General features: G+C 43.9%; 1 protein-coding gene across 1 annotated transcript in view; it reads left to right on the forward strand.

The window, feature by feature from the left end:
- ARMC2 (armadillo repeat containing 2) overlaps positions 1-26,844 on the forward strand; it is a gene marked incomplete at its 3' end in the record, with an annotated part of 126,053 nt that overhangs the window by 511 nt on the left and 98,698 nt on the right. The window contains exons 2-3 of the mRNA XM_080699876.1: positions 6,014-6,086; positions 18,609-18,780. Coding sequence (XP_080556002.1) covers positions 6,014-6,086; positions 18,609-18,780 — 245 coding nt within the window. The remainder of the gene's footprint in view (positions 1-6,013; positions 6,087-18,608; positions 18,781-26,844) is intronic.

A 26,844-nucleotide genomic window follows, 5' to 3' on the forward strand; every position in this document is an offset into this window, starting at 1 on the left:
TAGCTCATTTCTTTCTGGCACCTAATAATATTCTATTGTCTGGATGATGATTTAGTAGAATATCGGTTCATCTACTAAAGGACTTTACTGTTGCTTCCAAGTTTTGGCAATTAGAAACCAAGCTGCTAACCAACTTGGTGTCCATCAACAGATGAATGGATTACAAAATTATGGGAAAGACACACAATGGAATTCTACTTGGCAATAAAGAAGAACAAAATTATGTCATTTGCAAGAAAATGGAAGGGCCTGGAGAACATTATGTCAAGTGCGATTAGCTTCACAGAAAGTGAAGGGTCATATGTTTTCTCTAATATGCACAATCTAGGAAGTAATTGGGAGGCCAGAGGGACTGCAGAGCATGGAGGAGAAACCTCAGCGGAGCCAGGGAGGTGGTCTAAGGGAAGGGGAGGGGAAGACTGAGGTTCATTAATGGAAATTCTACCATTGACTATGTGTACATAAGAGAGTATACCAATGTCAATCTCAGTGCTCTGTATCAGGAAGGGGAAATGGGGAGGTGAGTGCTGTGTGCTTGTACGTTACTGTCAACCTGATTTACATTATGATGTGAGACTGTAGTGCACCAATAAAAGCACATTATAAAAATAAATAAATAAAAAGAAACTAAGCTCTTTTAGGTAAATACCAAGGAACACAATGGAAGGATCATAGGGAAAGAGTATGTTTAGTTTCGTAAGAAATAGTCTTCCAAAGTGGCTTCCCGTTTTGATTTTCGCTCAGCAGTGGAGGAGAGCTCCTGTTCCTCCAGGTCCCCTCCCGTCCCAGTGTTTGCTGTGGACAGTGTTCTGGATTTAGCCCTTTGGTAGGTGTGCAGTGGTGCCTCTTAATTTGCACTTTCCTGATGACATATAATGTGGAACATCTTCTGATATGCTTGTCTGCCATCTGTGTGTTTTCTCTTACCACAGGCATCTGTTAAGGTTTGTAGGGGATTGAACCCAGGGGTATTCTACCTCCCAGCTACCCATTTTTAAATTTTGAAACAGGTATCAGCCAGGCAAGGTGGCGTTGTGTTTTCATTTTAGTTTCTATTTGGTCATTGCTGGTGTGTAGTGAAGCAGCTGACTTCTTTGTATTAATCTTGTGTCCTGCCACCCTACTGAAATGGCTTACTTATTCTACTAGTTTTTGTCAATTCTTTAAGACTTTTGTCATGCCTGATAGGCATCACACACCTGCAATCCTACTACTTGGGAAGCAGAGACAGGAAGATTGCGGGTTTGCAGCCAGCCTCAGTAACTTAGAGAAGCCCTCTGCGACTTAGTGAGATCCTGGTTTAAAAAGGGAGGGCTAGGTGTGTAGTTCAGAGGTAGGATGCCTCTAGGTTTGATCCCCTGGAGAGAAGGGAGGAAAAAAAGGAGGGAGGGAGGGAGGGAGGGAGGGAGGGAGGGAAGGAGGGAGGGAGGGAGGGAAGGAGGGAGGGAGGGAGGGAGGGTCACTAAGTTGCCTAGAGCCTTGCTAAGTTGCTGACGCTGGCTTTGGAACTGTGATCCTCCTGTCTTAGCTTCCCCAGCACTGGGATCACAGGAGTGTGCCACCATGAGTGGCTATGGCCCGTTTCTTAATTGGATTGTTTGTGTTCTTACTGTTAAGTTTCATGAATAGAGTATTTTGAATAATGATCCTTTATCCTGTATATCTTTCAGGAATATTTTCTGCAAGTCAGTGGTTTTTCTTCTTACTCTCTCGATAGGGTCTTTTGCAGGGCAGACATTTTCAATTGTAGTAAAGTTGAGCTAGTTTCTCAGCTCTCTCTCATGGACCATGCCTTTGGTGTTAGGTCTTCTAGACGTTCTCCTATATTATCTTACAGGAGTTTTATAGTTTTGACTCTTGCATTTAGGTCTATGATTGAATTTGAGTTACTTTTTGTGACAAGATGATGGTGTGAAGTTTCTGCGTGTGTCTAGTTTCTCTCTCTCTCTCTCTCTGTGTGTGTGTGTGTGTGTGTGTGTATAGATGTCCATTTGTCTCAGTGTACCATCTGTTGAAAAGGCTATCTTCCTGCATTGAACAAAGTCTCTGTCTTAATGATGATTCAAGTTAGCAATTTTTGTGTGTGGTACTGGAGATTGAACCCAGGGGTGTACTACCTACAAGCTACACCCCCAGCCCTATTTTTTTTATTATTTATTTTGAAACAGAGTCCTCACTAAGTTGTGGAGGGCCTCACAAGTAGCTGAGGTTGGCTGTGAACCTGTGATCCTCCTGTCTCAGCCTCCTAAGAACTGAAATGTCAAGCATGTGCCACAATGCCTGGCAACAATTTTTGTTGTTGTTGTTGTTGTTGTTGTTGTTGTTGTTGTTGTTGTTATTGTTTTGCAATGGTGCGAAAATGGCATGCATTCATAGAAATGGACTTTGAATGCTGATGTTTCCCTGGGCTGGCCATATGCGGTATAATACTCTCTTGTGATGCTGGGCAGCAACGGTGTGCTGTAGCTTCCTGTCAGACCCAGGGTCCCCAGGGCTGACAGCTAATCCTCTCTAGTATACGTTGCTAAGCTCTGACATAGGTGGATTTGACTTAATGAATTTTCAACTTACAGGTTTAGCAAGACATAACTCCATTGCAAGTCGAGAAACATCTGCAGTGCCTTTACTCCTTTGTTAGAGATCAGTTCACTCTATTTATGAGGACATATGCTATTCTATTGGTCTATTTGTCTGTTCTTTCACCAATACCACACTGTCTTAATTGCTATACCTTTATAGTATATTTTTAAGCCAAGTAGAATCAGTCCTCTGAATTTGTTCTTCCCTTTCAATATTGTGTTGGCTATTCTGGGTCTCTTCATATTAACTTTAAAATCAATTTATCGATTTCCACATACCTTGCTGCCATGTTGATTAATTGCATCAAACCAATAGATCAAGTTGGAACCATTGACATCTGAACTGTACCAAGTCATCCTATCCATGAAAATGGAATGTGTCTCTATTTAGTTAGTCCTTTTATTTCTTTCCTTGAGTCTTACTGTTTTCCTCAAGTAGAGCGTGTCTACATTTTGTTAGATTTATACCTGAGTGTTTATTTAGGAGGTGCTAGCTCAAATGACATTGTTTTCATTTTAGTTTCCACTTGGTCATTGTGGGTGTGTAGTGAAGCAGCTGACTTCTTTGTATTAATCTTGTACCCGCCACCCTACTGTAATGGCTTAAGTATTCCAGCAGTTTTTGTCAATTCTTTAGGACTTTCTACACAGAGGATCATGTCATCTAAAAAGACAGTTTTGTTTCTTCATTCCCAATCCACATGGCTTTCATTTCCTTTTCTTGTCCTACTGCATTACGAGGACTTCCAGTATGGTGTTGAAAAGCAGTGGCAAAAGGGATATCCTTGCCTTGTTTCTGATTTTGTGGGAAATCTTCAAGTTTTTTTTTATCATAAAGTTAGATATAGGGTTTTTGTAGGTATTATGTATCAAGTTAAAGAAATTTGCTTCTGTTATTAGTTTACTAGGAGACTTTATTATGAGTGGGAATTAGATTTTGTCAGATGATTTTCGTGTGTGTGTGTGTGTGTGTGTGTGTGTGTGTGTGTGTGTGTGTACTAGGGATTAAACTCAGGTGTGTACTACCACTGAACTATATCCCCAGATCTTTTCTCTCTCTCTCTTTCCCTCTTTTTTTTTTTTTAAGTACTGGGTATTGAACCCAGAGGTATTCTACCTCTGAGCTACTCTTACTAGTCTTAGCCCTATTTTTTATTCTTTATTTTGAAACAGGGTCTCACTAAGTTGTGGAGGGCCTCACTAAGTAGCTGAGGCTGGCCATGAACCTTTGATCCTCCTTTCTCAGCCTCCCAAGTACTAGGATTACAAGCTTGAGCCACCGCACTGGCTCCCAGCACTTTTTATTTTATTTTGTTACAGGGTCTTGCTGACTTGGTCAGGCTGGACTCAGATTTGTGATTCTCCTGCCTCAGCCTCCTGAGTTGCTGAGACTACAGGTGTGCACCACTGCACCCAGCTTCTGCATTTGTTGATATGATCATCTGTTTTGTGTGTGTGTGTGTGTGTGGCACTGGGAAGTGAACTCAGGGCCATTCTATCTCCGAGCTACACCCCATAGCCCTATTTTATTTTTTATTTCAAAATAGAGTCTCACTAGGTTAACAAGGGTGTCACTATTAGCTGAGGCTGTCTTTGATCCTGCAATCCTCCTGTCCCCACCTCCCAGGTACTGGGATTACAAGTGTGCACCACCATGTCTGGCTATGATTTTTCTTCCTTAGCCTTTTAGTGCAGTGGATTACTTTACTTGATTTTCAGGAGAGCTGTTTTCTTAAGTTTGAATTTTGTTTAAGATCCTAAAGATAATTCTAGACCTTGGGTCCAGAAAGTTACTTTGGAATGAAATGGTTAATACTGATTTTCATACCAACTTTATAAGGTGACATGAACAAAGTTTTTAGTTATTTTTATTTTTATTATTATTATTATCATTTGCAGTACTGGGGATGGAACCCAGGGGCGTTCTACCTCCGAGCTACACCCCCAGCCCTATTTTTTATTCTTTATTTTGAAACAGGGTCTCACTGAGTTGAAAAAGGGCCTCACTAAGTAGCTGAGGCTATGTGCAAATCACGATCCTCTTGTCTCAGCCTCCCAAATTCTGGGATTACAAGCCTGTGCCACCACACCCAGCTTGAACAAAGCTTTTATTTATTTATTTATTTATTTATTTATTTATTTATTTTGGTGGTACTGGGGGTGGAACCCAGAGGCTTTCTACCTCCGGGCTATACTCCCAGACCTTTTTTATATTTTATTTGGAAACAGGGTCTCACTAAGTTGCTGAAAGCCTCACTAAGTAGCTGAGGCTGGCTTTGAACCCGTGCGATCCTCCTGCCTCAGCCTCCCAAGCGCGGGGATTACAAGCCTGCACCACCACACCCAGCTTGATCAAAGCTTTTAAAAAGTCATCATAAGTTAGGCACAGTGACACACACCTGTAATCGTAGTACTTGGGAGGCTGAGACAGGAGGACCACAGGCTCAAGGCCAGCTTCAGCAACTTAGCAAGGTCCCTCAGCAACTTAGTGAGACCTTGTTTCAAAATAGAAAATAAAATAGGGCAGAGGTATAGCTCAGAGGTTCAACTGCCCATACAAAAAACAAGAATCACTATAAACATTTCTTGCTTGCTTTTGTGTATGTGTGTGTGTGGGGGGGTGGTACTGGGGATTGCCCAGCCCTTTTTTTTTTTTTTTTTTTTTGGTGGTACTGGGGTTCCTGGAAACACTTCTACCTTCGGGCTACACTCCCAGACCCATTTTTTATATTTTTATTTGAAAACAGGGTCTCTTAAACCAACGAGGCTGGCTTCGAACCTGCACGATCCTCCTGTCTCTGCCTCCAAAGCACATGGATTATAAGCATGCACCACCACGCCCGGCTTCCCAGCCCTTTTTATTTTATTTTTGAAATAGGGCCCCACTAAGTTGCTGAGGCTACCTGTGAACCTGCTGTTCCCATCTCAGCCTCCCAAGTACTGGGATTACAGGCATGTGCCACCATGCCAGGCCACTACAAACATTTCTTTTTCCTTTTTTTTTTTTTTTTTTTTGGTGGTACTGGGGTTCCTGGAAACCCTTCTACCTCTGGGCTATACTCTTAGACACCCATTTTTTAATATTTTTATTTGAAAACAGGGTCTCTTAAGCCAGTGAGGCTGGCTTCAAACCTGCGCGATCCTCCTGTCTCCGCCTCCCAAGTGCAGAGATTACAAGCGTGCGCCACCACACCTGGCCAAACATTTTTTCTTTTCATTATTCTCTATTTTTAAGCCTCCTGAAAAATAGTAAAAAAGATTTGGTGATCAAAGGTTTTAAGTATTGTACCATTTTAAAATTGCTTTTTTCGTCTAGGCTTATGCATTGGGTACTTCTACTTGTTTTCTGTCTAGAGGTATAATGCATCTAGAGTTACACATTCTATTAGTAAGTAAATATTTGCAAACTAACACTGCACCATTTCTTACGCTAGCCTCCACGCGTCCAGTTTTGAGTCATCCGATTCCAGGCCTATCTCAGGTGCTCGTCTCAGTCCACTAGAGCTGGTGAGTACATTACATCACCACCAGGGTTATGAAATGAAATTGGCTCAAAATACTTGGAATCAGCACTTATGTGTGCTAAGAAAAGTATCACACAGACCTAAATGTATTAATAATTTAGTAGGAAAGCAGATTTATTTACATTTTTCAAATAATCAAACACTTCTATCTAATCAAACACTTCTATGATTTACCTATAAATTGATAATAAAAAATTTTTAAAGCACGTAGTGATTTGTAAAACAGAATGTTTTACTGTGTATATATATATGTGTGTGTATGTGTGTATATATACATATATGTATATATGTATGTGTGTATATATATATATATAATATATATATTAAGTTACATGAAAGCCAGAAGTAGTGGTACACACCTATAATCTCAGTACTTGGGAGCTGAGAAAGGAGGATTGTAGATTCGAGGCCAGCCTTAGCAACTTGGTGAAACCCTTAACAACTTAGTGAGACCTTAGGGCTGGGGCTGTAGCTCAGAGGTAGAACGCCCTTAGGTTTAATCTCCAGTACACACATAAAGCAGTTATATGTATATGTATATTAATTTCTTTTTAGTAATCATAAATATAAATATATATAATTTATATTTTAAAATTATTCAGGCACTTTATAGACAGAGACAAAGATTTGTTACTCCTTTCCAAAACAAAACAAAACAAAACAAAACTAGTTGTCTCCTATTCCCTTATCTTTATCATTCCTTCCCCAGTGGCTTCCTTTGGACATATTTAGTTTACATCCACATTTCTCTCTCTCTCTTTTTTTTTTTCAGTACTGGGGATGAAACCCCAGGGGCCTTCTACCTCCAAGCTATACCCCTAGCCCTATTTTTTTATTCTTTATTTTGAAACCGGGTCTCACTGAGTCACAAGAGGCCTCACTAAGTAGCTGAGGCTGTCCTCGAACCACAGTCCTCCTGTCTCAACCTCCCGAATGCTGGGATTACAAGCATGCACCTCCTCTCCCATCTCATCCACATTTCCAAGCACCACATTGTCCAGCTACTCTCTGGCTTGAGAGCTTGAGGAATTTATGTGAGGACTTTCTCACAAAGGGCTGTGGGTTCAGCTCCCATGTGTCCTCTCCCCTCCATGCACAGCACGGTCACCCTTGCTGGCTGGGCCGCGGCTGCTCCCAAGGTAGCTTTGGTTAGACCAGTTTCCCTGGACTATGATTATGTGAATCCCGCTCATATCTGTGTCTTGAATTCATGATGACTACTGGTGATCACTTCGCCTTGCCTGTACCAATAGTTTCCCCTCTGGAGCTAATAATGCCTTGTTTTCTTAGTTTTGTATTATTACTATTTCTTTTCTTTTCTTTCTTTCTTTCTTTCTTTCTTTCTTTCTTTCTTTCTTTCTTTCTTTTTTGTGGCGCTGGGGGTGGAACTCAGGGGCTTTCTATCTCTGCGTTATACTCCCAGACCTCTTTTTATACTTTATTTGTAAACAGGGTCTCACTAAGTTGCTGAGAGCCTCACTAAGTAGCTGAGGCTGGCTTTGAACCTGTGCGATCCTCCTGCCTCAGCCTCCCAAGCGCAGGGATTACAAGCGTGCCACCTCGCCCAGCTGTATTATTTCAACCACGAACTCTTTCTGAGAATTCCAAAGTGCCTCTGCCCGTTCAGTTGCTGGCTGTGCTGTGGGTGGGCCTCCTAGAGAGCACCCTACCACTAGCCTTCCCCAGCCTCCTGGGAGCAGCTCCTCCCCTTGGGCTTTTCTTTGTTTCAAGTATCCCAAGTCCTTCTCTTTCTTGTCTTATTCTTGCTTTTGGTGGGAATATCTTCTTGAGAAAGAGTATCTGGAAAGGAAATTGAGACCTTGATTCCCTTCTTCCTCTCTGAAGTTTTCCTTTGTAGCCAGTGTTCTGAAATTTCCCAGTAATAGGCCTTCATGGTTCCTTTTCACCATCATTGTGGGCACTTGAAGCTCCCTTTTATTTAATTTTTTTTTTTTTAAACAGGGCTCACAAAGTTGCTGACGTTGGCCTTGAACCTGTCATCTTCCCTTCTGAGCCTCCCATTGGAGTGCCCCTTCAATGTGGAATTTCATGACCTTCAGCTCTGGGAAGTGTCTGAAATATTTTGATCATATCTCTCACTTAAAATATTTTATTAACATTTTAGTCACATATACTAATGGGGCTCAGTGTGTCATTTCTTTTTTTTTTTTTTTAATTTTTTTTTATTGGTGCACTGTATTCATACATCATAGTAGGATACATACTTTTGTAGACATACATGCACACTTTTCCCAGTCAGCCCCCACCCAATCCCCACCCCATTCTCTCCCTATCCCCCCCTCCCATGCTTGGCTTAGTAGTTGACATCTAGTATTATGGCAATTTATCTAAAATTAAAAATGATAATCTCACATAACAGTTTCATTTGTCTGATACCAAGCTTTTGATGACTTAAAGATAACATTTCAATATTTCTTTTTACTTTCTTTCTTACCAGAGGATATTTTTCTATTTTTTTTTAGGTGAAACTATCATATATTTATATATTTATTTTTCAGAAAAAAACTCTATCCTAATATGGAATATGGACTCTAGGTACCCAAAACGATCTTGAAAAAGAACCAAGCTAGAAGATATATATTTTCTGATTTCAAACCATATAAAGCTACAATAATTGAAACAGTGTAGTACTATTCTAAAGGCAGATATATAAACCATTGGAGTTAAATAAAATCCTAGAGCTAAATTCTTCCCTATATTATCAAGTTATTTTTGACAAGGTTTCCACGAACATTTGGTGGTGGAAATAAAAATCTTTTAACTAAATATTGTTAAAAATAATAATTACATGGAAAAGAATAAAATTGGACCCTTACCTAATCCCATATACAAATATTAACTCAAAATAGATAATAGACCTAAGTATAAATCTTAAGACTATAAACTTTTAGGAGAAAATCTGGGTCATAAAACCTCACAACATTGAAATTGGCAGTGATTTCTTGGTTATGATTTCAATGGCACAGGCAACAGAGGAGTATACAAACTCCCTAAAAAAAAAAAATTGTATATCCAAAGACAATGTAAACAGAGTTAACAGTTACTAATAGAATGGGATAAAATATTTCCAAATGCTATATCTGAAGGCATATTAATATTCCAACTAGAAATCCTAAAAATTAACAACAATAAAGGCAAACAATACCCTTTAGAGATAGGTAAAAGACTAACATAAATAATGAATCTCCACAGATAACCAATCTTAGTTGTCTGTTGGATGGAAAATCTTGTTTCTCTAGTTCTGGAGTGTGTTACCTATTTCTTCTTTGTAGTTAATCTCTTTGAGTATTTTCTCTAGTGCTGGTTTTGAAGACATAAATTCCTTCAGTTTCTGTTTGTCATGGAAGCTTCTTATTTCTCCATCTAATTTGATAGAAAGTTTTGCTGGGTAGGAAATTTTTGGCTGGAAGTTGTTTTCTTTCAGAATTGGGAATATGTTACTCCAAGCCCTTCTGGCTCTCATAACTTGGTTTGGGAAGTCTGGAGTGATTCTAATTGGTTTGCCTCTGAATGTCACTTGGCCCTTTGCTTTTGTTGCCTTTAAGATTCTCTGCTTGGCTTCCACATTGGTCATTTTGACAATTATGTGGCGTGGGGATCCTCTTCTCTGATCCTGTCTAAAGGGAGTTCTATAAGTTTCCTGGACCTTTGTATCAACCTCTTGCTCTATGTTTGGAAAATTTTCTGCTATTACTTCCTTGAAGAGATTGTTGATCCCTTTGGTTTCACTTTCTTTTCCCTCCTCTATTCCAATAATTCTTAGGTTAGCTCTCTTAAAATGGGCCCATATTTCTTCAATATCAGATTCCTGTTGTCGGATATTTTTTTCTAGATTAGAAACTATGAGTTCATTTTTGGATTGCTCATCTTCTAAGAGCGAGATTCTGTTCTCCATGTGTTCTAATCGGTTGTTTGTGCTTTGAATTGAGGCCTTTACTTCATTAATTGCATCCTTTATCTCTTTTTGGCTCTCTCTGAGTTCTTTTCGAAGCACCTCTATTATTTCTACAGTTATTTTCCTGATTTGATCTTCTAGAAATCTCTGATTTTCTGTTTTATCGGGTTCTGATATTGTGGGGTTGTGGGCATTAATTGCTCCAGTATTATTCCTCTTTCCCATGATTTCGGATGTTTGTGCCTTCTCTGGGTTCTTCCCTTGGGTCACTATGACTTCCCTTAAGGTGCTCTGGATCTTGAGTCAGTAGTATCTCAGACCCCACTACTCTTTTACTGGGTTTTGTCACAGAGTCTCCGACCCGACCCAGAGAGTCGATAGAGGCTGCTTTAGACTGTGGGGGGTGCCAGGTTGCACGTTCTCCTATGGTGTGATATCTCTGCCACAGCCCCTCCCCCACTGGGTCAAGTCCCAGGGATTTCTCCTCTGTGGCCCGCAATTTGACTCACTGTTCTTGAGTACGCAGATGTAGCTCTACTGGCCTCGCTGAATTCGCTGCTGCTGCCGCCGGTAGCAATATGGCGCTGCTGCTACGCCCTCGGCTGTGGGGCTGGCGTTTTTCTTCTTGATTTTGATTTCTACTCTGAATCCCTGCAGCGTGTGCTGAGCTCGGCCACTGGGAGCTGTAGATGCTCTCTGCACGGAGAAATCTCGCCTAGCTGTTCCGCAGTGGCTCACCTCGGCTTGCTGTGGCCGTCTGGTGAATTCGCCGCTGCCGCCGGCAGTATGGCGCTGCTGCCGCCTCTGCCGCGTCCTCGGGCGCGAGGCCGGTTATCTCCTCTGTGGCTCTGTTCTCAGTCCGCTTTCTCTCTGGATCCTGGTGATTTTTTGTTTCACTGGTGATGGTGTTTTCTGGCTATGAAAGGCGCTGATTTTGTGGTAATGGAGATTTGTTGTTAGCGGGGCTCTTAAGCCCCGCTTTTCTCGGTCGCCATCGGAGTCTGGAAGCCTCTGGCGGCACCTCAGTGTGTCATTTCTAAACCTACACACAGTGTGCGCTGATCAAATTTGTTCTTTCTAAAGTTTTTTATTCTGTGTGTGTGTGTGTGTGTGTGTGTGTGTGTGTGTGCGCGCATGTGTGTTTTACTGGGGTTTGAACCCAGAGTCATTCTTCCTCTGAGATATAGCCCCAGCCCTATTTTATTTATTTATTTATTTATTTATTTATTTATTTATTTATGTAGCTCTGGAGTTCCTAGAAACCCTTGTACCTCCAGGCTACACTCCCTGACCTATTTTTATACTTTTTAATTTGGAAACAGGGTCTCTTAAGCCAGCGCAGCTGGCTTCGAACCTGCTCGATCCTCCTGTCTCCACCTACCAAGCGCGGGGATTACAAGCGTGCACCACCATGCCCAGCTCTTTTTTTTTTTTTTTTTTTTTTTTTTTTTTTTTTTTTTAAACAGGGCCTCACTAAAGTGCAGAGGGCCTCACTAAGTTTATGAGGCTGGCCTTGAACCTGTGATCCTCAGATCTTGGCCTCCCAAGTACTGGAATTGCAGGCAGGTGCCACCACACTGGGCTACAATTTATTATTCAAATGCAGGATCTGTTAGACTAGCTCTGCAATTTCCTCATTCTCTCTTTCCTGTTGTGCATCAATTTGAGAAGAGACCATATTCTAGTCTCTATTGGGTTACTTTCATTTCTGTTACCTTATTTTTAATGTGCGAAGGCTCTTTTTTTTTGTCCTCTAAAATGTATTTTTATGTAGTATTCTGCTTCTGTTTTATGATTCCAGCATCTTATCTGAGTGTATTAGTGATGGTTTGGTTTATTTAACTCAGTTTTCTTCTCCCTGTAAAGCCTTCGTTGCACTGTCAGGTTTGCTTTGCCCTCTGTTTTGCAAACTAGAGGCACTCTTCCCTCCCGCTGCGTGCCGCTGCTTGACATGTGGGTGGGTTGGTCCATCTATGGGTGATGCCAACCCCCGCCTACGACTGGGGGATCTGGCTGGGCTGTAATGGCTGGCACCGGGTGGCATATCTTTATGTGGGTTAGTCAGATTCCCTATAGGAGAGGTCTTCTTAGCTCTTTCCTAGAAGATAAGGTCTGATTGCTAGCTCTCAGGAGCCAGGTGGGGAAAAAAAGCAGAAACGCTTGCCATTAGTATGGAAATATTCAGTCAATAGCCATGTTTATAATGAGCCCTCTGACACTTAACAACAAAGGTTTAATAATAAAGGGAGCCTTCCATATTGTCTCAGTTAGAGATAATTCTGTTTTATCCTTTCTAGAGAATAAAGCTTTCACTTTCTCCTGGCTTCAGTAGCCTGATGGCAGAGAGCTGGGAGGGGAGGCGTTAGGAAGGATTTCAGCCTACACTCCTTGTTCTGGCCGCTCTCCCTTAGGCCTCTGCTTTCAAAAGTACATGGTGATACCAGTGCCTTAGACGTCCATGGAGATGAGGTATTTGTCAAACTGCTTCTCTCTCTCTCTCTCTCTCTCTCTCTCTCTCTCTCTCTCTCTCTCTCTTTTATGGTATTGGGGATTGAACCCAGGGGCACTCTACCTCCGAGCTATACCCCAAGTCCTGTTTTATTTCATTTTATTTTTTTATTTTGAAACAAAGCCTCACTAAGTTGCTGAAGGCCTCGCTAAGTTGTAGAGGCTGGCCATAAGCCTCCTGTCTCAGCCTCCCAAGTTCTGGGATCACGGGCATGTGCCACCCACTACTGGCTCCAATTTTCAGAAGGCAGCCCATTTCAGCTCCTGCCTTGACCAGACTAGCTAACCTCCCTGCTCTTGGACACTTTCCTTCTCTGTTTCTCCCTCTTCCTATTTGGCCTATACTTCCCAACCTTCCAGATGCCAACTCCAGCATTTGGGAGGCTGAGCTAGGAGGATCGCAGGTTCAAGGCAAGCCTCAGCAACTTAACGAGACCCTGTTTCAAAAAAATAATTTTTTAAAGGGGTATAATTTGGCGGTAATTAACCTAGGTTAATTCCCTAGTAACACACACACACACACACACACACACACACACACCAGAGCATCTGAGAATGATGGAAAAAGCTGTTTTTGGTTCATTGTTGGTGAAGCTTTGACTGTTGGCCTGACTGGTTCATGAGGGTCCCTGATAGCACCTGTGCTCTTCTAAGAAATGGGGACGCTCTGTCATTTGGAGCCTTCCACTGATGCCTGCATCTACCTGCTGTATAGGTATGTTGGGCTACACCTTTTTTTCTTTTTCTTAGCCCCCTGGCCTCCCACCACAGCCTGAGACCCGGGGCCATTAGATGGTATCATTCCTCGTTTACTCCGACTACCCTATGGACTGGTGCTCAAATTCACACCCACAGAAATACCTGCTCTCTAACTGTGGATTGAATAAAGTCAGAAGAGATGCAGTCTGTAAATAAATAGGACGTTTTGTCCCTTAGCTCTGTCATCATCAAGACAGACGCCCCTTCTGTTTCCTCACTTTACAGAGCCTAGTGATTTAAGCCCCAAATACTTTTATGCAACTTCTTATTGACATACAGAAAAGACAGAGGTCATGCAGAGTGCATCTTGGTACATTTACACAGACTAAACGCATTCAGCAGCCAGCACTCAAAAAGAGCAGGTAGATGCCATCAGCACTGTGGAACGATCCCTTGTGGGGTCAGGAAGGCCACTGCTGTGCAGACTTTTTTTTGTGTGTGTGGTGGTACTGGGGTTCCTGGAAGCCCTTCTACCTCCGGGCTACACTCCCAGACCTATTTTATATTTTTGAAACAGGGTCTCTTACGCCAGCGTGGCTGGCTTCGAACCTGCGCGATCCTCCTGTCTCTGCCTCCCAAGCGCGGGGATTACAAGCGTGCGCCACCACGCCTGGCTTTTTTCTTTTTTTTTTTTTCGGTACTGGGGATTAAACCTAGAGGCATTCTACCTTTAAGCTACAACCCCAGCCCTATTTTTTTTTTATTCTTTATTTTAAAACAAGGTCTCCCTAAGTGCAGAGGTCCTCACTAAGTAGCTGAGGCTGGCAGCGAACCTGCAATCCTCTTGTCTCAGCCTCCCGAGTACTGGGATTACAAGCGTGCGCCACCACGCCCAATTGCTGTGCTGATTTCTAACAGCACAGATTCGCTTGAGCTATTTTTAATATTTTACATGAACCAAGGTCCAAGTAGTTGACATGTGACACAAAATTAAATATGTTTAAAAAAGCAAGGGGCGAGCCGGGCGTGGTGGCGCACACTTGTAATCCCCGCCCTTGGGAGGCTGAGACAGGAGGATTGCACAGCTTTGAAGCCAGCCTCAGCTGGTTTAAGAGACTCTGTTTCCAAACAAAATATAAAATACATCTGGGAGTATAGCCCGGAGGTAGAAGGCCTCTGGGTTCCATTCCCAGTACCACCAAAAAAATAAAAATAAAAATAAAATAAAAAATAAAAAATCAAGGGACTTGGAACTCACGTATGCCTCGGGGAGAGGGCATGATCCCAGGTGAGAAAAAGTAGAGTGAGAATGTCCAAACAGCGTTTCCTCTCTCCGTTTCTGAAGCACATGGGAACAGTATAGGGCAGGTCCCATGCTGGGAGTGACAGAGGCGCCCCGTGAACTGCGGAGAAAGTTGTAGGTACAGTAATGCACACAAAGCCTGGTCTCAAAGGTTGGGTGAGAATTTTTAATATTTTTTTCTCTGACTACAAACTTTACTTTGAGGAGGTCTTGAATTGTGCGAGTGTGTGTGTGTGTGTGTGTGTGTGTGTGTGTGTGCGCTCTGTTGCTTTACAAGTTATACCAGGAGCAACTTTCTGAAGTGGGATGCCCCCGACTCCCTTTCCAGTCTTCATGAAGGGGAGGAGGGGACCCTGCCTTCTCTCTGGGGCTCTGAGGAGTCAAGGGCCGCGCTGCTCTGGTGGATCCTGGCTAGCAGATCCCTTAAATAGTCTGTGAATCGTATTCTGTCACATGTGTCACATGTGTGCCTTCCGTGAACTCGAGCAGTTTCACCAGCCGGGACACACTCTATAAGCTGGTTTCCTCAGTGGCTTTGATCATACTCAAGTCCCTAGTTAGGATCCTAAGACAAAACCTAAGGGAGATAAGGTTCTCAAAGTGAAGACTGAAACTTGCAACAATGTGCGTTCTCTCAAATTATATGGGTGTGTGTGTGTGTGTGTGTGTGTGTGTGTGTTTAGTGGGAATTGAACCCAGGGACATTCTATCTCTGAGCTAAAACCCCAGCCCATTTTATTTATTTATTTGTTTTATTTTGAAACAGAATCTCTCTAAGCTGAGGGTGTAGCACAGTAGTAGAGCACTAGCATTTGCAAGGCCCTGGGTTCGAGCCCCATCACTGAAAAGTAAAAAAAAAAAAAAAAAAAAAAAAAGATTTTGACTCTCTTTAATAGTTTTCTCTTGAGAAATTAGAAATGCTTTACATGTGTCATTTTATATTCTAAGCAGTCTAGTGACACATATTTTAAGTGGGATAAATAATTTATTAAATATTAAATGCCAGTAGAAAATGGAACTAAATTTTTATTATACAAGCAATTACTGATTTTGTACTAGGAAAATAAATAATGCTTTTTGTCAAGGGATCGTTATGGTACTTTTATCTTCCCTGCTAGAGATAATTCAGATATTGTCTTTTAAGGGAAAATTAGCTTCTCGGAGAGCATTTTTTCCCCTTTTAATAAGCTCTGTTACTGAGTCTCCAAAACATTTAATAACAAGTCCTGGTAGACTTCTCGATCTTTGTTTCAGTTTCAAGGTATCTGTGGAGTAGAGACATTTTGAGATAAGAAAACCTCTTACCGACCTTTAATCTTAAGGTTATCATGTATTTTGTCTTCCATAACTATACATGAAACACTTATCTTCCTATATTATCTTTTTTTGCTTTTTCTGTTACTAGTTAGCTTCATGACCGAAGTCACATCCTTACGACTGTTTCCTAACAGATTGGAAAGACTAAAAAGTAAAGCAGCTATGTATCAAATATGGCACAGTTTATGCAGGCGAACAGTGCTGCTTCCCCCAGAACCTGCATCTTGATTCTAGCTGGGATGTTTCGGAGGCTACAGCCTTGACCTTGGGGAAGTCAAAAGTAACTGGGAACCCCACACCAAAAAATCAAGTTAAACACATCCATTTGTGAGGCTGAGGATGTATCTCAGGGGTAGAGCCCTTGTCTGGCGTGGGCCAGGCCCCGAGTTCCATCCTCAGCATTGCAAAACAAAACTAAACACATGAAAAAAACTGGGACCCAAACCTGACGGAGAAGTAAGCAAGGTGCACGGGGGAAGGGAGCGAGGATTTGATGGGCTTCCATCACAGGAGCTGCGCTAATGTCAGTGACCCTGTAAGGAGGGCCCACTCTCTCCATATCATAGCTCGCCAAGTTTAAGGAGTGTATGGCGAGACGGGCATGGTGGCACAGGCCGGTACTCTTAGGACTTGGGAGGCTGACACAGGAGGGTTGCAGGTTTGCGGCCAGCCTCAGCAACTTAGTGAGACCCTGTTTCAAAATAAAATATAAAACAGGGCTAAGGTTGTAGCTCAGAGGCAGAATGTCCACAGGCTTAGTCTCTTGTTTAAAAATTTTAAATTTAGTCTCCAATTAAGAAAAATGTAAATGGCAGGTTCAAGCAACTTAATAAGTACATTCTACTCCAGGGATGTTTGATTCCAAAGTGATGTACTCTCCTTTCTGCACCATGCTGATTATGTTATTTACCCTTCTTCTGTGTCTCTAAAATGTATCCCTAACGTCATGAGCCCCATTTTCTGGTCTGTTGTATAAACGGATTCTGGATTGAAATAAACAAGAGGAAATAAAAAATATTTTTCAGAACATCATCATTATCAAAATAAGTGAATTCTTGGCAGGAGAACGCTAATATCGATGTTTATGTTCTATCAGAATGTGTGAGAACACAAGTCTTTTTGAGAGGATTGTTACATGTGATAAATGATCTTACTCATTTCTCCAAGTTATCTGACGTGAATTTTGCACTGTATTTTTTAAAGTTTTATTGATTGACTTATTGGATAGTGAGTCACTCATATCATATGTGAGTGGTTTTAGGAAGTTTAACTTAACAATGTCTGTTCAGAACACAAAAAGTGCTTGCTGCCATACTGCTGCCTTAACTTAAACAAATACTTGTGCTAAAATTGGAGGCAAGGAGGCTAGGACCACCAAGGAATGTTGGAACTGGGAGCTTAGCCTACCGCGAGGCTCTGGTTAGAGGCCACGGCCATCTGGAGGTTAGACCATAGGGGGCGCCGGCTGTCACAGGGCAGGTGCTTTTAAAAGTCTTTAAGGGACTGGAAGTTTGCCAGTAAAATTCCTTTTCTATCTGCACAAAATTCTTCTTATGTAAAAATTAAAACATTTATATATTATACATACAAGAAAATTTCCTGCTTTTATGTTTTATGACTTTTTAATATAAATTATTTTGGAATTTTAATACCACTAAAAATAGTTTTATGGAGTCCAGGATGTAGAGAGGTAGCACTTAAAGCTCACATAAGTCTTAGAAAATATAGGTGGCAAAAAAAGAAAATATATGTACCTAATAAGTGCTTTCTGAACTAAATTGAACTTTTTTTTTTTTTGTGGTACTGGGGATGGAACCCAGGGGCATTCTGCCTCCAAGGTTCACCCCCAGCCCTATATTTTATTCTTTATTTTGAAACAGGGTCTCACTGAGTTGCAAAGGGCCTCACTAAGTAGCTGAGGCTGGCCTCGAACCACGATCCTCCTGTCTCAGTCTCCCAAATGCTGGGATTACAAGTGTGCGTCACCACCCCCAGCTACATGAGCACTAAACTTTGCAAAGCATTTTTATTATATTATAGTCTTTCATATATAATACCTGCTTGCTAGCAAGGGTAACTTAATTTTGTCAAAGGAGCTAAGCAGTGTATTAGAAAAGCTAATGCAATATTATTGACAAAAGTGTGATTTAAGTGTGCTGGGCCACGCTGGGCATGGTGGCACACACTTGTAATCACAGCATTTGGGAGGCTGAGACAGGAGGATCCCGGTTCACAGACAGTCTTAGCTACTTAGGGAGGCCCTTTGCAACTCAGTTTGACAGTTTCAAAATAAAGAATAAAAAATAGGACTGGGGGTGTAGCTTAGAGGTAGAATGTCCCTGGGTTCCACTGCAAAAAGAAAAAAAAAATCATGATGGGCCAGTGAAACTGGGCTTGGCGGCACATGCCTGTAATCCTGGTATTTGGGAGGCTCAGACTGGAGGATCACAGGTTCAAGGCCAGTGCACGGTAACTTAGTGACACCCAAATAAATAAAAATAAAATAGATAAGTACAAAGGGCTAGAGGTGTAGCTCAGAGATAGAATGCCCCTGGGCTCAATCCCTAGTAAAAAAAAAAAAAAAAAAAAGAAAAGAAAAAAGAAAGAAAAAGATGGGCCAGTGATACAGTCTAGTCAGGGGCCAGGATGAAGCCAAGCAGAAAGCCCTTGTGCTGTTCTGAAAGGCTTGGGGCCAGCTCTAGGATAGTGAGGCTGAATTGAGCCAGAAACTCATGCCAATCATTTTAAAAATCTCTTTCCAGAAACCAAGAGCTCCGGCATCTCCCACCACAGAGCAGGATCCCCGCCTGTCCTTTCCTAAACCCCCAGTGGATCCCATGAAGATTAGAAGAATCAGCAGTGCCCGGGCGCGCTTATTCAGGGCAGCCTCTCAGGGCGCTCTCCTGCCAGACAGATCCCTTCCTCCCGCCGAGTGTAAGGCCGCTAATGTCCTTTAAACCTTGGGGATGGGCATGCTTCTTGAGTTTGTTACACAAATCTTATTTTTAATATGATTTTTCCTGACCCCAGACGAGTTTTACGTAAACTAGGAGGAAAGCTGGCTAAGAAATATTATTCCATTTATTTTTTAGAGGTAATTGCTCTGTAGGAAAGAATATGAGGGCATGTGTTTCCAAATGGTTGGTTCCCAAATAATTTTTGATTTAGAAGTTAAAAGTTAATTTTATTAGAAATTAATGAGAATTGTAAGACGGTTATGTACAGTAAGCTTAGGCTTTAACACCTTTTTCATCCCCTGTGAGAATGGAACTCTTTCACCTGCCACAGAAGTGCTGGTAGGTACCTAGACCTTGAGCCCAGAAGCTAACGACCTCACACGCTCAGGAGTGCCACCCACAGGGGGCATTCACCCCCATCCAGGGCACGCTGAGGGCTCTCCAACTGCAGGAAAAGATCCATTAGCAGGATGGCAATCAGCTTAGTGGATCACACCATCGTTTTTTTAAAAAAAGTGAAATAGATTAGAAATAATAGGAAATAGCAGGGTGCCTTGCACACACGGGTAAGTATTACTTCAAGAGACTCCAATTCACTTGTTAGTGTGTTGAGGATCACATTACAAATTGATTACTTACTGTGTGCGGTCAAAAACTTGGAAAACTGCCTTACCAGGAGCTGATAGGACTGGGCCCCTCCATCAGCAGGGATGGCTGAAGAGGGGCAGGTGCTCCCTCCCACAGAGGCAGAGACCATCTGAAGATGGGTCCACAGGCACGAGCCTTCAGCTGGGCATCATACCTATCGGACACGTACTTTCTTTCAGTTACTTGCCAACCTTTAAAAAGTAGAAGAACTTCAGAGAAGAAGCCAGATTTATGACTTCTTGTCAAAAATGAGAAGGTGTGGCCACAGCAGGTGCCCTTTCTGTTTGGGAGTGGGGGGAATTGAGTGGTACCCACCCCTGTAACCCAGGAAAGGACCTTCAGCTCACGTGCGCCCCCAGCCGGCTCTGCGCATTAGCCTGTCTGGTCGCTGACACGGAGGAGGAGGTAGAACCACGGAGAAAGGAAAGGCCAAGGGGAGGTGCAGGGTGTGTGGACGCTGCCGCCTGCCTTAACCAGCCATGCCGCCCTCGGGCAGCTGCCATACCTTCCCCAAAGTCAAATACTGGACACACGTGAAACTGAAGAGGAAGAAAGTTTTGTTTGCTTAAGGTTCTAGAAACTTCAGGCCACAAGCAGAAGCCGGGCTCTAGGTCCTCAGGGCATGATGAAACCAGAGAGAACAAGGAGGGGCAAGGGACAGACACAGTCTGGAGGCCACACCCCCGGCCCACCTCCAGACCCCGCTGCCTCCAGAGCGGGAGGTCTGAGGGACATCCTTTCAAACCCTAGCACCTTGATGTCTCAGTTCGTTTCCGTTGTAATACAGTCTCTCAGTCTGATATTCACCGGGCTTCTACTAAATGCCAGGCACCATTCTAAGCCAGCAGAGTTCCACATCAGAGACAGCGAGCCCGGCAGTTGGGGAGCAGATGGCCGGCGCGGCTGACCAAGGGCAGGTGGAAGGAGCTAAGGCCAGAGGCCTGTGCAGGGCCTTGGTGCCTGGGCAGTGGACTGGACTTCATTCTGCCTGCAACTAAAAGCTGCAGCAGGTTTAAGCAAGGCAGAGACAACCGTGATTTCTGCTTTTAGCTCAGCAGTTCTTAGCTGCAGCTTCACACGAGAAAACTTTTCAGTTTTGAAAAACTTTTTTCTAAATTTCCACCAGTTGGGGTCCTGTGTTAGACCAGTTGATGAGAAGGGATTGGTGACTGCCAGAGCAAAGTGCTTGCCGAGACAAGAGGGGGCGGGCTCTGGAGCGCAGGGTCAGTGCTCTTGAACAGAATGTTCTTGCTTCTGAGCTCGATTATCGAATGTCATTCAATGCGTTTAACTCCATAGCTCATGCTGAAAGCCTGGCTGCTTGCTGACTTGTTTGTGTTGATGTGAGGGTCACCCAGAGGATAAGCATTGGCCTGTCGTCCTCCTGGGGCTGCCTGCGGCCCGCCCTTTCTTCCTGGGCTGCTGCCCTTGTTTACTGACAGGGCGCCCTCATTTTCCTGTGCCTGCTGGGGCCAGCAGCCTCCCGCTGGACTGGAGAGATTTTTTGTGGCAGTTCTTTCATCCACCGGTTTGACAGTGAATCCATATCCCCGAGGCCTATGTCAGCACTCAAGAAATAATGGCAGGCTGGGTGTGGTGGTGTACACACGCTTGTAATCCCAGCATTCAGGAGGCAGAGACTGGAGGATCGGTTGTGGACAGCCTCAGCTACTTAGCGAGGTCCTTTGCAACTCTGTGAGATTCTGTTTTTTTTTTTTTTTTTTTTAAAGACTATTAAATAGGGCTAGGGGTGTAGCTCAGAGGTTCAATGACCCTGAGTTCCATCCCCAGTACTGCAAAAAAAAAAAAAAACCCTGTATATATGTGTATACACACACACACACACACACACACACACACACACACACACACAAACACACAGTAAAAAGTCATCATCATTTTAGAAATACAACTCACTTTATTTTATTTACTTATTTATTTGGTGGTACTGGGGTTCCTGGAAGCCCTTCTACCTCCGGGCTACACTCCCAGACCTATTTTTTATACTTTTTAATTTGGAAACAGGGTCTCCTAAGGCAGCACGTGCGCGATCCTCCTGTCTCCGCCTCCCAAGCGCGGGGATTACAAGCGTGCGCCACCACGCCCGGCCCTACAACTCACTTAAAAAACACTTGCGCTCTCCTGCCTCCTCCTTGGAATCCCTGTCTTTCCTTAGGAGTCACCACCTGGGCTTTATTTCCAAAGCTCATTGTGGCTTAGCAAAGGTTGGCTTTGTTGGACAACCGAGTCAGGGGCGCTGCCTTTCTCTGCTGTGAAGTCATTGTGTCAACCACCCTGCAGGCAAGGATGGGGCATGCCAGCAGTCCCAAAGGGAAGCCAGGCGTGGCGGTGCACGCTTGTAATCCTAGGCTTTGGGAGGCTGAGACCGGAGGATCACGGTTCGTGACCAGCCTCAGCTACTTAGTGAGGCCCTTAGCAACTCAGTGAGACTTGGTTTCAGAATAAAAAATAAAAAATAGGGCTGGGGGTGTAGCTCAGAGGCAGAATGCCCTGAGTACCACAAACCCAGTACCCCAGTACCCCCCCCCCAAAAAAAAAAGGAAGGGGAAGAGAGGCTTGTAGTCCTCTCCAGAGGGCCAGCAGTTTAATTACTCAGTGTTGCGAGAGGATTTTAGGTTGGACGCGGGCTGCTGCTCAGGCTTCCCCAGTCACTCAAACCAGAGACCTTCCTCCTGGTCGCTGGCATGCTTTCCATTGCAGAGGCCTCCAGTGGCTTCCTAAACGCCACTTGAGACCAGCGCTGGCCCTCGCCATGATCCCAGTACTTGCAAGGCTGAGACAGGAGGATCACCGGCCCAAGGGCAGTCGCAACAATTTGGTGAGACACTGTTTCAAAATGAAAAATAAAATGGGGCTCAGAGGTAAGTGCCTCCAATACCACAAAAAACAAACCAGACAGTACTTGAGTACATTCTCCTCTCCCTCCTCTGCCATCTCTTGCCTCTTCCGTCTTGCCCCCCTGAACCCTCAGCCCGTACGTACTGCGGGAGGGGCGCGGGAGTGTTGGCACAGCAGCCCCCAGCCTTTGGAGCTGCGGGCAGAGCCTGGGGAAATCAAGCTCCCAACAGGATGTGGCTGTGAGCAGCAGCCTCTCCCTTTCATTCCCATGGACCATGAAAAGTGATTTTATTCTGTGTTCCATGAAGTACAGGAGGTCAGAAAGCAAATACATCGGACCACATCTTCCCCCTCACTGAAATCCCTGCGGAGGCTCCCTGAGCCTCCAGGAATGTTTGCCAAACAGTTTCAGGGAATTCCAGGGAACACTCTGGCAAACATTCTTAGCTTTTCCTTGGGAAAAAGGGTCCAGTGTTTGAGTAAGTCAAGAAGCACCGTGGACCCCTCACCTGTTGGATGGTTGCCGTGCTCAGGAGCATATTTACGGGCTGGGAAACCATCCAGGAAAGACACTTGTTTCATTTTAATTCAACCCACATTTCCAAAACCTGCCTGCCATTGGAATCTGTCTCTTGGGAACACAGTTTGGGAAACACTAACTTACTGTGGAAGTGAGTAAGCTTTTCCTGTAAAGGACCAGATAGGAAATAGTTTAGACCCTGTGGCCCACTAGGTCTCCGTCCAGCTCTTTCAACTCTGCCGTTCCAGTGTGGAAGCAGCCATGGCCCGCTTTATGACCACTGAAATTCAAATTTCATATATTTTCCCTTGTCATAAAAATATTTTAAACCCCCCCCCCAGCCACTGAAAAATATAAGAACCAGTGTTCGATCTCAGGTTATACAAGACAAGAGGCAGGCCAGATTTGGTGGAGATGCAATTTGCTGAGCCCTGCTCCAGGGCACGGGGTTCCCACTCTACCCCTGTGCATGCTTGGCTCTGATGTGAAGTGGCCGCAGCCTTCTCCTGCCGTCCCTCCTCCTGCCGTCCCAAGCTCAGGCAGGACCCAGTGCTTAATTTGCTGGGCTCTGTGCAAAATGAAAAATGTTCTTTGTTTAAAAATTAGAGATTTTACCCTTCGGACAGTCTTTATTTTTCTTCTTAAAATTGTATATGATTGAAAACCACTTCTTCAGGCTACATTTATCTTCTGCCAAAAGAAAAATTTAGTATTTTCTGTATATATTGTTAATCTGGACTGTCTTTAATATACATGCATCCAACAAAAGAGAAAAATAAAATAGTAACATTTTAAAATAAAAGAAAAAAATTAGGGATTTTAGCTGGGGTGGCGGAACACGCCTGTCATCCCAGCTGCTGGGAGGTCGAGGCAAGATACCAAGTCCAGGCCAGCCTCGGCTACTTCCTACACCTTATCTCCAAATGAAAAAAAATAAATAAAAGCAGCTAGAGATATAGTTCAGCGATAGGGTGCCCCCTGGGTTCAATCCCCAGTACTGCAGGCAGGCAGGACGATTCCGAGACTACAGCCGCTGAAGGTGGCTTTTCTCCTTTCTCTTCAGGCTGGTTGCCTTCTGTTCCCCTTCCAGATGCTTCTCAGGCTTCACCTCCTCTGACTCCCAGACCAATTCGCGGGCCCCCGAGTCTTCGCCACTCTCTGTCTCCTCCTTACCAGCTGGGACCACGTTGTACTGCGTTTGCCTCTTCACCCTCTGCCTCTCTCTCCCCTCCTAGACCGAACAACTCTAGTAGGAAACGTGGTCTTCTCTATTTGTAGCCCAAAGGCCTAAGACAGGTCATGACATGTAGCAGGTGCCAAAGAAACGTCTGTGAAAGGGAAGTGTTCCCCAGTAGGGATGCCGAGGGGCTGTCTTCTTTTGAGGCTCACCCCCGGTCTGTCACAGAGCGAGCACAGCGTGCTGCCCATACTTGCCAGCGAGGCTCTGAGCATCCCACGCGTGTGCAGTTTGATGGTAGACACGCATCAGGAGTCAGAGTGAGCCCCAGGGCGGCTCTTCACTCTCCGCTGCCCTGGTAACTGGCAAGCTCCCTGCAGAAGCTGGTGAGGGTGGACGGTGCAGCTCCCCTGCCTCTGAGCATGCTTGTGATGACCCTTAGAAGCTCTGTGACAGCTGGGACTTCTCTATCCCCACAGGAACAATTGTACATGGAACCCTGGCACACACTCGTGCTTAATAAATATTTATGAAGTGAAGAGAAATGCTAAAATATAGTGGTGGGCTGAAATGGCTTTGTAATTAAAATAGAAAGTATGCTTTGTAATTTAGTGGTATTTATTTAAGGTGGCGTGGTTCTAGGAAGAGAGCCATGGAACAGAAGTCAGGAGTCTTGGGTTCCAAAAGTAACGGTGACATAGTTCAAGCGTACTAGAACCATGTCAGTCCCTGTGCTAGGCCACAGCATTTAATTCCCACCGCATCCCCGGGAAATAGGGCCAGTGAAGACGGTAAAAGAATACGTCAAGCAACCTGCCTACATTGGAGAGCCTGTACTTGAACCCAATTCTGAGGGAATCCAAAAGTGTTTCCCCTCCCTCCCACACCCACTGGTTCTCTTGGTTCCCTTAGACGGGTCATTTCACCTTTTGGGTTCTCAGTTTTCTTATCTGAGAAATGAAGGTTAGACTAGCCAATTTTTAAGGTTCCTTTAAAAAAGTTTTTTTTTTTTTTTTTTTTTTTTGTGTGTGTGTGTGTGTGTGTGTGTGTGTGGTAGTGGTACTGGGGGTGGAACCCAGAGGCTTTTCTACCTCTGGGCTATACTCCCAGACCTATTTTATACTTTATTTGGAAACAGGGTCTCACTAAGTCCTGAGAGCCTCACTCAGTAGCTGAGGCTGGCTTCGAACCTGTGCCATTCTCCTGTCTCAGCCTCCCAAGCGCGGGGATTACAAGTGTTCATTGCCATGCCTGGCTCCTTTAAAAAAGTTTTAAAATTCAGAGATTTGAAAGCAGGTAGCTTGGTCAGAATGGTAGAAGAGGTGGTTTTGTTATTAATTTTCATCGGTTTGTTGGTTTCTAAAATGCAGAAAAGGAAACCTTGAGTCATTTGGTAAAACTTGCAAAACGTCCTTTTTCTCTACAAAGCCCTTCCCTCCCAGCCCCCTTCATACTTACAAGAGACTCACTCTCTCCTCCGCTTTGACAAGCAGAGACCTGACAAATCTGTGTTTAACAGACTTGAGTCTAGAAGCAGTGGAGATGATAAACTATTCCTTATGCCAATTTGCTGATAACAAGTGTCACACATATTTTAAGTCTAGGAGTTTGCATTCATGAACGAAACACATGTTTCATTTGTGAGGCAAGAGTCTTCTTGCAAGTCCATCTTACCCCTCTCAGAAAGCCTTATGGACATGCAGAGCAGAGCTCTCCTGAGACGCCAGGCCTCCCAGCCCCCTTGGATGGCCTCCTCTTCTCCCCTCACACTCAGCACCCCAGGCCTCAGGGCCTCCAGGACCCTGGCCTCCCTGCTCAAAACACTGTGCCTCCTTCCCTGATGGCGCTGAAGGCTCGTGCTCCCCGCCCCACCAGGCCCCACTCAAGATTCCATCTGCCTGCCCACTTCCTGCCACCCTCTCCCCTGTCCGGGTCTTGTCTTTTTGTTGTTGTTCCACTCATTATTTTATAACCGAGCATGCACCTTATTTATTGTTGTATTGCCTCCTGTTCACTTAGACCTATTAGGCTGTAAGGTGAGGTCAGGGGCTCTGTATTGTCAGTGCGCCCCAAGTACCTCGGGCAGTGCCTGCTGTCAGGGAGGCACCCAATACCTTTTTTTTTTTTTTTTTCCAGTACTGGGGATGGAACCTAGGGACATCCTACCTCCAAGCTGTACCCCCAGCTCTATTTTTTATTTTTTATTTTGAAACAAGGTCTCACTAAGTTGCAGAGGACCTCACTAAGTAGGTGAGGCTGTCTGGGAACCACGATCCTCCTGTCTCAGTCTCCTGGTATTACTAAGTGTGCACCACCAAGCCTGGCCCAATAAATTATTTGTAAACAACAAAATACTAACATTAGAGAAGAAGGGTTGTGGTGGAATGTGGAGATACTTAAGTGCAGTAGGTAGTTCAGAAATCTAAATTCTGGTGTTTACCTTCAGGTCGACTCTAAGCCAAGACAGTTAAAATCCTGCTCATTTTTACCTGACCAAATGATGGTGCCAAGAATAAAATCATGGTGAGGTCTTAGGTGTGCTCAGAGAGGCTTTGGCCCTAAAACTCTGTACTTGATTATAAGCAATATGTAACTTTAAAAAATTATGTAAATTGTTAGCCAAGCATGGTGGTACATCCCTGTAATCCTAGTACTTAGGAGGGTAAAACAGGAAGATTACATGTTTGAGACCAACCTAAGTAACTTAGGCAAGGCCCTCAGCAACTTAATGAGATCCTGTTTCAAAAATTGAAAATGAAATAGGATTAGGGATAGAGCTCAGAGGTAGAATGCCCCTCGGTCCAACTCCCAGTACCACACATACCAAAAAAAAAAAA

Source organism: Muscardinus avellanarius (assembly GCF_963383645.1).
Source record: "Muscardinus avellanarius genome assembly, chromosome: 8".
Classification (NCBI taxonomy): domain Eukaryota; kingdom Metazoa; phylum Chordata; class Mammalia; order Rodentia; family Gliridae; genus Muscardinus; species Muscardinus avellanarius.